Below are 13,153 nucleotides of genomic sequence, written 5' to 3' on the forward strand. Positions count from 1 at the left end.
CAGGCATAAAACGTTGTCAAAAAAATATTTTTTATTTATTTATTAGTCAAGTGAATGATCTGAATCTTATGCATATGAGAATGTGCAAATCATATGAGATGCATTTGCTTAATTAACCAATATATGGCTGCCGCAACCATCGCATTTTAACTTTGAATATTCACAGCCAAAATCGCAGGCAGAAGAAATCTGATTCATAATTTCAAGGTTCAGTGGAGAGTTTCCGTCGACGGAATGTAATAGGATTGAGAGAGAGAGAGAGAGAGAGAGAGAGAGAGAGAGAGAGAGAACACACCTTCCCCACCTTTGTGAGAAACTTTCACAATGAATAACTACGCACTCTCAAACAAAAATAATTATTAGATGCAACGACATAAATCTTTGATGTCCGAGAGAGGTTTCAGAAGTGACGTCCATCTGGGCCATTATTATCACTTGCTCTGGAAACGTGTCGCCTCAAACTTAACTTGCTGCTGCCTCTCGTAACTTGCGAGAGTTAAGACAAGTGCTGGTTTTGACAAAACAAACTGTTTGCTTCGCCTTTGCTCGGTATGTCTTTGAGTAGTTGGAAAGGGTTATGATGATGATGACCAGTTTTTTTTTTTTTTTTTTTTTTTTTTTTACGCGAAAACAATTTTGCCACTTTCCTTTTCCGTAAAGGGAACAGCGAACAGATGTTTTGGCGCTGCGTGCAAATTCAATAAAGCAAGAAAAGTGTGACTTATAATATAGATAATTTATTTACCCATTACAGGCATGATTGTCTCTGTTCTCTTCTCCGTCAATTCTTCCAAGAATGAGTTTATTTGAAATCTTTTAAAATACTGAAAATATGTCTTTACCTTGATTTTTTCTCAGCAACGAACATTTTGCCCTTGCCAGTGAGAGTGTAAGGAGACAGCGTACTGTATACATCGATAGACATGCAGAAGCAATTTGCTAAAGATGCACATTGTAACTCTCCGTCTCAATTGTCCTTGCTTAGAAACAAATACACCAAACTTCTCTTCCTAGTCTGGGTTTTGATTTACACGCACCTGGACACACACACACACACACACACACACACACACACACACACACACACACATATATATATATATATATTATATATATATATATATATATATATATATATATATATATTATATATATATACGTGTGTGTGTGTGTGTGTGTGTGTGTATTTATTATGACCGCACTTCAACATTATTATGTATTATGGCATTACTGCAGGAGTCTATGATGTGATCGAAGTCTGGTGTTAACAATGGAATACTGGTAGTAATAGCCTCCTAACAGTAGATATTCTCTCTCTCTCTCTCTCTCTCTCTCTCTCTCTCTTTCAGTATGCTTATCTTCCTAGCAATTTAACTGTCTTCATATGCGGCAAGTTTTCTTCATATACTTACAACACCATCATGATCAAATTTTCCACTATAACGATTTGCCTGAAAACGAAAATATGGAATGTCTTCATAAATGCCATGACTTCAATATATTGAATATTACTTTCCCAGCTGCAAATGAAAAAGGTGAATCTCTTTTCCTCAGTTTTGCCATTTGTTTTTCCCTTCTTTGTTTACCCTGTCATTCTAAAAATATTTCATCTCTTTCTGGGGACGTTAAGCTGTAGCGTTTTCGAGGCTCAAGAATTAGGAAGATTAATAACGAACTAATATATTGTTTTTTCGTTCACTATGTGGCATTTTATTAATTCTTCTGATGGTCGATTATTGAATGCTAATAATACATAAAGTTTGGCTCAAAGTGCCGAAATGATAACAATTCCGTAAGGCGAGTATTTGCTCACGAACTGATTCAGCCCCATAAAAATGAAAGTAATGATATGCTTCTTGGAAATTATTTACTAATGGGTATGTCAATGATTAACCATTCATAACATAGCGAAGATTACGGACACAGTAAACGAAATAACAATTTAAAATATTAAAACAATAAAGTTTATGGCGTCGATTTAATTTTTCCGCCGTGATTTGAAGGACACTGCTCATTATCTTTCTATTTTTTGTTGTGCTAAGCTTCATTTTACCCGATGAAACCAGGGACAAAATTCAAATAGAAACCAAATGAGAAACTAAAGAGTATTAACAACAGAGCATACTAATATTTATTCACATACGTTAAACAACACTAATTGTCAGAAAACTGAACCAGTTTAAGGGACCATTTACTATCATTAGTCTTAAATGATACTCCAGAATCTCATGGAGAGATTTACGAAATGTATGCAACAGATTCATTGAAATATACAAATTTCGGTAATTGCGAGAGATTCGAGAAACGCCTCTAATCGGTGTTTCTTATTAATCATTACATTTCCTTCAAGAAAACTGCAAAACTTTATATAATCATGTTTTTCCGTAAACTTTGCAAGTAGATTTCCGCCAGGACTTTAAAAGTCTGATATGATTTTTCAATTTAATGTTTTGGTATTATGAAAGGAGCTGAATTTCAACTAAGATGAATTTGTGATTTCATGCACTTCAGTTATAAAAGAGAGAGAGAGAGAGAGAGAGAGAGAGAGAGAGAGAGAGAGAGAGAGAGAGAGTGAAGGTCATTACATCCCAGATTCCTTCATTTACGACACATTGCATTCGTCCTGCCGAGTCCTACTTGGAGTTACAAAATGATCCACAATGACGTCAGCGGCAGTTAAACTCGCTTTAACGAGTCTCTACAGACAACTTAAGGACTCATTGTTGATGCTTAATTAAGGGTCGTCAAAGTGATCTTGGTCGTTCCAGGTGAGACTGAAGGGGAACAGAGCATCTCTGGTCGTCTCGTCTGCTCGCTTGCTCGTTCCTGGATGACAAATCACGGTTAAGTCGTCCTGTCATCATTTATTGTTGCCTGATAATTCGTCAGTATGAGAAAACCTGACATATTTGTATTTAACGAAAAACATTCATTAGAAGGTCATAGAAGCCACTAGTTCCTCGTTGGACGAGTGGTTTTTACGCTCGGCTACCAATCCGGTGGTCCGAAGTTCGATTCTTGGCTCGGCCAACACGGAATCAGAGGAATTTATTTCTGGTGATAGAAATTCATTTCTCGATATAATGTAGTTCGGATCCCACAATAAGCTGTAGGTCCCGTTGCTAGGTAATCAGTTGGCTCCTAGCCACGTAAAAATATCTAATCCTTCGGGCCAGCCCTAGGAGAGCTGTTAACTAGCTCCGTGGTCTGGTAAAACTAAGATGTACTTAACTTTTTTAACAGAAACCACCAGAAATATGCTACGATAAGGTGCTCTGAACGAAATAATTATGATGTTTGCAAGCCAATATTTTGATGAGAAAATTATAATAATCCAAGATTTCCAAATAGCCCCTGTATTTTACGCGACCATCCAATGAAAGGACACTTTTCATTTGAGTGCAAATATTGATCGCTTCTAGTTTATTTTTAATTGGTATATTCCAGTACACCCTGGATACCTCTGTTCTCCTAAAATAAAATAAGCCTTCCGTTATCAACCAATAGTAAGAATTACCTGCTTCATTATTGGTCATTCGCGGAATTAAAATATTTTCTTCTCATGAAAATGGAAATCAAGTGAATAATAAAATGGCGAAGTTATCATTTAGATTAAATTATAACAGGAAGTACAGCATTTAGATGCTACTCTCTCACAGAGATACCAACAGCCTTATTGGCTATTATTTCAACGTAGTGATTATACCTGTGGCTTTTCTGTAGGATATTTAAACTTTCTAGATTTTGAAGCGAGAGAATTACTTCGCGGATTTAAGAGGATTCCTGACCATCAGGAAGTGTGAAAGGAACCATTGCTTTGAATCTGAAAGGGCGGTTGAAGGGTTAAAGACTCTGTGGAACATATACGTCCTTCTCACATTGACAGTTCTTTTGTGTCACTTCTATTGAAGATTAGGTGAGCATTAATATTGTTCATAACGATGGCGAATTTAGTGGAATTTATAGATTAATTCTTTCGATCAGAATTTTATTTATTTATCATAACTGTTTTTATCTTAATTATTCGACTAAAAAATTTCGATTTTAACCCCATCTACACGTTGTTCTATAATTAAACATTGTTGCCTAGGAAAACCATGCCTTTTTATGTGGTGAGAGAGAGAGAGTGTGTGTGTGTGTGTGTGTGTTAAGGCCTGTTGTCAGGTTGCTTGTCGGTGCAGTAGCCTATGTAATCTACTTAGCTATTTTAATCCACTCGAGGAGGGATAAGAGAAAGAAAAAGCCTACCTTTGATGGCGGGGAGATTAAATTAGGCTTCTTCTCCTTTCCCTTTTTTCTTTTTTATCGCTGTCCGATAAATACCATTTATGGGGAGGAATATGGATTCAATGATGCATGCATTTTTTTCTTCAAAATCTAAATAATACACTTGATTGGGAGGTAATTTATTCACATCGGCCTATTCGCTTCATCTTCATTCTCTATGCTCCCCCCAAACCCCCGACCACCCAACATCCCAGGATGCACCGACCTCCCTTTACCACCTTCTATCGCATGAGAGCAGCGATAGATAGATAGATATAACAGTTATTTAAAAAAATTTCCCTCACCGACGAAGCCTAATATGGTCTGAAAAGATTTTCTGCTCAGAATAACTTTTTCTTTCATTTCCCACAATATTTGGGGAAACTCGTGTTACACCCTGTACACACATACAGTACAAAAATATATTTTATTATATATATATAGTTATATATATATATATATATATATATATATATATATATATATATATATAATATATATATATATATATAAAACTATAATGTAATAAATGTGTATGGTATATAACATATATGCTTATACAATATAACATAAACAATAATTACCCCCATTATACTGTATATATACATAAACACACAGAAACACTAAATGTTTTCCATTCGGGATGGGAATCAAATATACGGTAAAATTTGTTTGCAAACAGTTTGCAAACAATGTTTCCTAGCGTAGACAGGCCTTAACTGGCACGAAATTTTCAACATTAAGGTCACAGGTGGTCTAGTATATATATGTATAATATATACATACATACACAATCACACGTATTATATATATACATATATACATATATAAATATATATATAATATACATATATACATATATACATATATATATATATATATATATATATATATATATATATATACATACATACATACATACATATATATATATATATATATATATATATATATATATATAATATATATATATATATATATGATAGTAATTATCACATCGAAACCGTGATCCATTTATATATCAATTCAAGCTACAAGCTTGAATTGATATATAAATGGATCACGGTTCGATGTGATAATTATTCATAACAAAAGGCTACGTGCTGTCAAACGCTCGAATGCAACGAATGGCCAACATGGTAGACGGGGTTTCATATCGATTCTAATACGAAAGCACCAAGATCGAGGGTGACTTGTAAGGTCAGAAATCGATATGAACTTATAGCGTCTCTGTTGGCTGATTGGATAGCGTCACTGACCGTCCTGATTTCGTCCCCGTCCACTTGGACGGTGGTTCGATCCCATGGGGGGACGAAATTATTATCAATTAAAAAATTCCCCTTCGGTACATATATGAAAAATATCATTTGGGAGGTAAAGTGAATTTAGATATTAAAGGACATTTGATATATATATATATATATATATATATATATATATATATATATATATATATATATATACACATATTAAGAACAAGCTGTTCTCATGGTGAGGTCGCAAGGTGACCTCCTCGGGATATGGCATCGGGCGGGTTCGTTTCCCGCTACGTGACATCATGTTTTCTTCATATATATTATATATATATATATATATATATGTATATAATGAATAGTATATATATATATATATATATATATACATATATATATATATATATATATATATATATATATATATATATAAAGATAATAATATCTTCAGATGTATATAACATAGGCAGGCAAGGACGTAATTATATAACAATGAGTGGACGAATCAATACCCCTTGAGCGTATCAGGCGAAAGAAAGCTCAAGTTTTAAAGCTGTTGGCTGCAGCTAATCAAGACAAATGGACTCCGGTTCAGTCATCACACTAAAATCAATAGGAAATTTATGACTGCCCTATAATAGTGCGGTAGGACTCACTTATCAAACTGGCTCTTTGATGTCCTGGTAACCTGATTCAGTGCCATTCTAATCACTGATCAAAAGAGGAGAGGGACTTCAACTTCTATTGTTAGAAAATTCAAAAGATCTGACGGAAATAGCGGCGCTGGTTCTGTTTATAAATTACTTGCGTAACGGCGTCTATATTCAAGTGACTGGAACATTAAGTAGAATTGTAATAAATGAGAATTGGAATATTTTCTTCATAGTTGTTCAGAACTATGACACTTCGTTCAGTGATGTAAGAGTATCTTACGTATCAATTTTAGTATGATGTAGAATAGCTATAATTTTACTGACTTTAATAGCTACCGTGGAGCAAACATGCAGAAAAAAATCAATAAACAAATAAATAAAATAGTCGGCTAACTTTGGCGCTGATGTTCTTTATAATCGGAGAATAGTGAGGGCCTTTTGGTTTTTTACTTAAATTCGAAAGTTTTGAAGGGAAAATTACCTATAATTATTTACAAATTTCTTTGTTCTGATTTTTACAATTACAATTTAGCAGAGAGAGAAAGAGAGAGGGGGCGGAAGGGGGGGGGGGGGGGGGGGGGTGGGGGGTTGTTCTTGAACACTGAATATAGCTAGTATAAAAAATAACGTGCGATGACCTGAGGTACTCAAAACTTTCAGATCATGTCACATACCTTGAACTATTTTAACTGAAAGAGAAATAGTCCAATTTCCCAAACACTTTTATTTATAAAACATTCTCAAGTGCTCGCTTTATTTTCTTATCATGTCACTTGTTTAGGTAAAATACTTCACAAATTTCTGAGATACTGATATATATATTTACCTTTCTTATTTACATGACACTTCCTGGAAATTTCGGAAATCTAATCTTATCTGATAAAATGATTGCTCAGTGACAAGTGATAACAACACGCATGATGCAATATGTACGCTTTTCCACCTTAATGAATGGGCGTCTGTATGTTATCGTTAACTGTTAAGTCTTTCATCTTATCAAATAAACAGGGAATTCATTAATGTGGCCATTTCATTCTCTGCTGAGTACCCAGTAGCAATAAAATCAGAGAGGAATCTTTTACATTGCTTGTCTTGTCACCAGACTTTTCTCCTTATATGGAGAAATGATGATGAGGAATATAAGAGATTGTGAAGTTATATGGATTGGAGGACAAAATATCAATAGCATAAGATACGCAGATGATACGGTAGTAGTAGTGGACCCAGAGAAGTTGTAAAGTCATGCTGTTTTAAGGAAAGCAGGCAAATGAAAGGAAAGAATTGAACATCAACGTAAAGAAAACAGTGTTTGGTCATATCCAAGAGATTACCAGTTCCAAGAGTTAACTTGCGTTGTGGGAACCGAATAGTCAAACAAATTAATAGTTTTAGGTATTTCGGCAGTATGATCACAGAGGACGCAAGATGTGGAGGTAGACGATAAGAAAAGGATGGGAATGGCAAAGAAAACATTCAATGATATGAAACACTTCCTAACTAAACGAAAACTATAAATCAGAACAAGAAAGAATTTGATGAAAACCTACAAAATTTGCTCAACATTATTATATGGTGTTGAGAGTTGGACTTCCTCTGGAGGACTGGTGAAGAGGCTGGACTTACGGAAATGTGGTTGTGGAGGAGAATGGTAAAGGTATTACCTTGAACAGCTTGACTGACAAGTGAGGCAGTACTTACTGATCATGATGGGGAAAATAGACAATTTATGCAAGCAGTGCACGAAAAGCAGTACAAGTTCTTTGGCCACACAATGAGGAGAGGTGGTCTGGAGAACCTGGCACTGACTGGAATGACAGAGGGTAGTCTGGAGAATCTGGCACTGACTGGAATGACAGAGGGTAGTCTGGAGAATCTGGCACTGGCGGAATGACAGAGGGTAGTCTGGAGAATCTGAAACTGACTGGAATGACAGAGGGTAGTCTGGAGAATCTGGAACTGGCGGAATGACAGAGGTAGTCTGGAGAACCTGGCACTGACTGGAATGACAGAGGTGGTCTGGAGAATCTGTCACTGACTGGAATGACAAGAGGGTAGTCTGGAGAATCTGGCACTGACTGGAATGACAGAGGGTAGTCTGGAGAATCTGGCACTGACTGGAATGACAGAGGGTAGTCTGGAGAATCTGGAACTGACTGGAATGACAGAGGGTAGTCTGGAGAATCTGGCACTGACTGGAATGACAGAGGGTAGTCTGGAGAATCTGGAACTGACTGGAATGACAGAGGGTAGTCTGGAGAATCTGGCACTGACTGGAATGACAGAGGGTAGTCTGGAGAATCTGGCACCGACTGGAATGACAGAGGGTAGTCTGGACAATCTGGCACTGACTGGAATGACAGAGGGTAGTCTGGAGAATCTGGCACTGACTGGAAAGACAGAGGGTAGTCTGGAAAATCTGGCACTGACTGGAATGACAGAGGGTAGTCTGGAGAATCTGGCACTGACTGGAATGACAGAGGGTAGTCTGGAGAATCTGGCACTGACTGGAATGACAGAGGGTAGTCTGGAGAATCTGGAACTGACTGGAATGACAGAGGGTAGTCTGGAGAATCTGGCACTGACTGGAATGACAGAGGGTAGTCTGGAGAATCTGGCACTGACTGGAATGACAAGAGGGTAGGAGAGGGAGGGGAAGACCAAGAGAAAATACTTGGATGATTTGGCGAGACTGACAAACGCAGTGCAGCCAATACGAGCTACAAGTGACACACAGGAGAGGAGATCCATGGTTGCCAGCGTCCTGGAGGATATGGCGCAGCGGTAAGGTAAGGTATTTGTGCTATACATAACTGATGTATTTTGGGCAACTGTAAAAACCTACAGTATGTGTATAAACATGTCATTATACACGAACAGCCATTTCATCGAAAATCGTTATCAGAAATATGAGGTTCCTACAAGAAAACGAAAAAAAAATTCAGTTCATCACATTCTCATAACATTTTTTACAAAAATCTAATATATATATTATATATATATATATATATATATATATATATATATATATATATATTATATAATTATATATATATATATATATATATATATATATATATTAATATATATATATATATATAGTATATATTATATATATATGTTACGACCCTTGATGGGCGTGGTGCAGGTTTGTATGCATTAAAGGATGTATACTCAGTGTTGTTACAGAGTATCCAGCAAGAAAAGATGGTCAATGGAGGCGAAAACACTCAGGAAAACTCAACAATATTTATTAACAAACAAAAATCATCAAGTCAACCTTGTGACTGCCAAGGACAATTTCTAGTCCTTAAATAATCCCTTGGGATTCCTAACTACTAAAACTAAGCCCTAAACAGAGATAATAGAGAAACACATGAATGCAAATACAACAAAATATGCAATATAACTGGCCAGATCAAAATGAATAAAATAACCAATACCTATAACTAAATAGGATAGGAAGGAAGGCGAAGAGTAACAGGGAGAAAACACTTAATCTCCTACCTATGTTTGATAATCTAAACTTATAATATAACAAATATAAAAGCCACGAGGCTGTTAACATCATAAGAATAATTATAACCAACAATCAAAAGGGGCAACAAATTCCAACTGTCAACAGTTCATTATAAGATATAACTATATATGTTCAAATAATAATAACCAAAACTCTCTCTCACACTCAGAAGGGGAGTCCGTGATCCAGGACTAATAACAAAAGGTCTTGCCTTACAGTAGGCCGTGATCCAAATAATTTCAGAACTCTGCTAACAGGGGAGTACAGAAGCACCAGGAAGGAGGAGTCGAGAGGTCCTGCACGACCATACAAAAAGGAACGCTTACCTGGGATCTGTCTCCCTACTTGACTTCTGACGGGCATCAAGGCCCCCACAGCTGCAATAACCAAGACGTCCTGGAAAAGCAAATGCTTCTAACACTCAGGAAAAATCTTCCACGGAGGTGGCAGCAAGATAAGGCCGCAGGTGGCACAAATCACCTGCAATACAAGCAGGACGCAACACCGCAGGTGGCCGGAAGCGTACCTGCGAAGGACAGCACTCAAAGTACAGCGTACACAACACCGCAGGTGGCCAGATGTGTACCTGCGAAGGGCGGCTCAAAGTACTCCCAAAAGCGTCGATAAAATATATTAAGAGCGGCAGCTGCAGAGCAAAAAAAAGGACAGCCTCTGTAGATAGCCCGAACTGTCTGCCCAAACACTCGCTCTGTCTCTTCTCACCTCCTTCACCGAGGGCTCCAGTCACGTACCCAAACGTAAACCAAACAAAAAGATACGAGTGTTAAAAGGGTAATTCAAAAAGAAAAATTTTAACGAGCGGGGGGGAGGAGGCGCAAAATCACCACACTAAAACTTCAACTTTCGTAATATATACAATACAAATTTCCTTAAAAATAATACTTAAATACTAAATGTCTTTAATATTAAATGTTAACAAAATCACAAGGTTGACTAAAAACTGAAAAATTACGTTTAACATCTGATATATATATATATATATAGATATATATACATAATATATATATATATATAATATATATATATATATATATATATATATATATATATATATATATATATATATATATATATATATATAATAAACTATGTCAACTTCCTTTGCTAATTTTATACTTTCCTTCGTAAGGGAAGCGCCGCTTTTACTGTATTCGTTAATAAGTATGAAATAATCAGTTCATGAAGCTTCCACTAGCTGTACCCTTATCATGGATGCTCTAAGGCAAACCATGGAAATAAATGTAGCATATAAAGAATAGTACTCTATATATACGTAGTTCTCACATGACGTCATAGCATCCGGGCATTTCCAAAGCACTCGCAATGTTTGTTAGCAAGCTGTGGGCAGCTCAGCTGTGTAATGAGCGACTAGCGTGTTCAAGCGCAAAAATAGTTGTTTCTTGTTGGGTAAATGGTTGTGCAAATCGTGCAGGAGGCTCAGCGAAACATGGATTCGATACAGCACCTGTCATAAGGTTACACGAATGAGGAAAAGCCAAACAATTGTCAGAAGAGAGGCGAAGATTATGGCTGTCAAGAATCAACAGAAAGGAGACGTCGTTAAAACAAGCATGAATTTGCTCAGAACACAGTAGTATACCATACTCATGTATTGAGTGGTATTTGCCACGTATTTAGACAAATCAGCTCTGTGAAGCTATTTTGCACACATCAGATGTGCAAACAATCATTCACGATTCTCTCCAAGTACGAGGTTTATGGATCATATTACATTGCACCACACTGTATATATTATCATGTCATTGACACTGAAACTATGACGTATCCAGTTAACTTATGCTGATTGGATTACATTGATTTTCTATCTGTATGACATAACATACATCCGTATTCATCATCAACAAGACTTGATCTTGGTAAATTTGAGAGCTTATTAATGACAACCTCTCGCATGGAACTTCAAACACCACTTAACGACTTGGCTTATCGATTCCAAACTTCAACTTCAACTGCTTCCTGGATTTTTTCTTGTATACATTCATGTTCTTTATGTTAGACTTCACCACAAGATATACGGGTCAACTCGTGAGGAATTGAGGAAAACCACGCCCATGGAGTTTCGAAAAATTTCCATCAAAAAACAGCTGGCGTCATGGACTGCTTCGAAATTCCAATTCAGCGACGAAAGAATTTAATGGCGTGGGCACAAAACTTGGCCAGCATACAAACATTACAGTGCAGTCAAATTTCTGGTTGGAATCACACCCCAAGGTTCTGTTTCTTACACATCACAGAGAAAGAACTGCTGAGGACGTTACTTACTGGGTTACTGCCTGGCTGGAGAGTGGAGACCTTATTCTGGCTGACCCGGGATTTGACATTACTGACTGTGTTGGCTGCTACTGTGCCCAAATCAACATTCCCAGTTTCACAAGGGGAAATTCCCATCTGTCACCTATTGACGTGGAACTTACACGAAAAATTTTCTTATGTAAGGATACATGTGGAGTAACGATTGTCGTTTTGGAGCCTTTTCTCTGTCCCGGCCTTCAGGGATAAAATTACTCCCAATCCCGGGATCCCGAGAATTCCCGGGATTTTCAATTCTATAGAATTGCACATTATACCTATTTCCCTTTCAGGTTTTTGATGTGCTTAACATTACTAGATATGCAGAAATATTATCGTAGATTGACTGTCTTATTCATTCCACCTAACATTTAATTCCAGCATACACTGTTTTTCAACACGTTATTTGGCATTTGCCTAAAATCTACAAGGACAATCTATGCAAAAAGATCAATCGATATGAATTTATATTTGAGCAGGTATGTAATATGTATGCATATATACGTGTGTGTAAATATGCAATATATGTATACATATATATGTGTATGTATGCGTGTATATATATATATATATATATATAGATATATATATATACTATATATATATAAATATATATATATATATATATATATATACATATATATATATATATATAGAATATATATATGATATATATATATACAGACATATATATATATATATATATATAGATATATAGATATATTATATATATATATATATATATATATATATATATATATATACAACACATATATATATACATATAGAGATATATATATATATATATATATATATCGTATATAGTATATATATATATATATATATATATATATATATATATATATATATATATATATATATATAATATATATATATATATATTAAATAAAATAAATAAAAAAAAAAAAAAAACATAAGTAATTAATATATATTTATGTATAATGTGTATATAATAACTTACTTTCAACTTTTATATAATTTCTGTTGTTAACATATTTATTTATTTGTCTTATTTTATGTTTCCACTATAGTCTTTTGTAAATACTTAAAACTAGGTACTGGCAATTTTGTCTACCTTTCCGTCCTCATGACGTCACAAAACGCATGTAGGC

General features: G+C 35.5%; 1 protein-coding gene across 1 annotated transcript; it reads right to left on the bottom strand.

Moving 5' to 3' along the window:
* Positions 1-7,896: 7,896 nt before the first annotated feature.
* Positions 7,897-12,119, bottom strand: LOC135218694 (adhesive plaque matrix protein-like). Its single transcript, XM_064255143.1, has 2 exons — positions 11,994-12,119; positions 7,897-8,793 (listed from the first exon to the last, which is right to left on the bottom strand). Exons 1-2 carry the CDS (start codon positions 12,117-12,119, stop codon positions 7,897-7,899), a joined length of 1,023 nt encoding a protein of 340 aa, XP_064111213.1.
* Between the last annotated feature and the right edge of the window lie 1,034 nt (positions 12,120-13,153).

This window comes from Macrobrachium nipponense, chromosome 1 (genome assembly GCF_015104395.2).
Source record: "Macrobrachium nipponense isolate FS-2020 chromosome 1, ASM1510439v2, whole genome shotgun sequence".
Classification (NCBI taxonomy): Eukaryota; Metazoa; Arthropoda; class Malacostraca; order Decapoda; family Palaemonidae; genus Macrobrachium; species Macrobrachium nipponense.

What these genes read in the sequence shown, in the direction of transcription:
- LOC135218694 (XM_064255143.1), bottom strand. Translation starts at nt 12,119, where the DNA reads ATGGGAATTTCCCCTTGTGAAACTGGGAATGTTGATTTGGGCACAGTA. An exon ending in TCCAGCCAGGCAGTAACCCA is followed by an intron (nt 8,794 to 11,993) that starts GTAAGTAACGTC and finishes TTGTCATTCCAG; the next exon opens with TCAGTGCCAGATTCTCCAGA.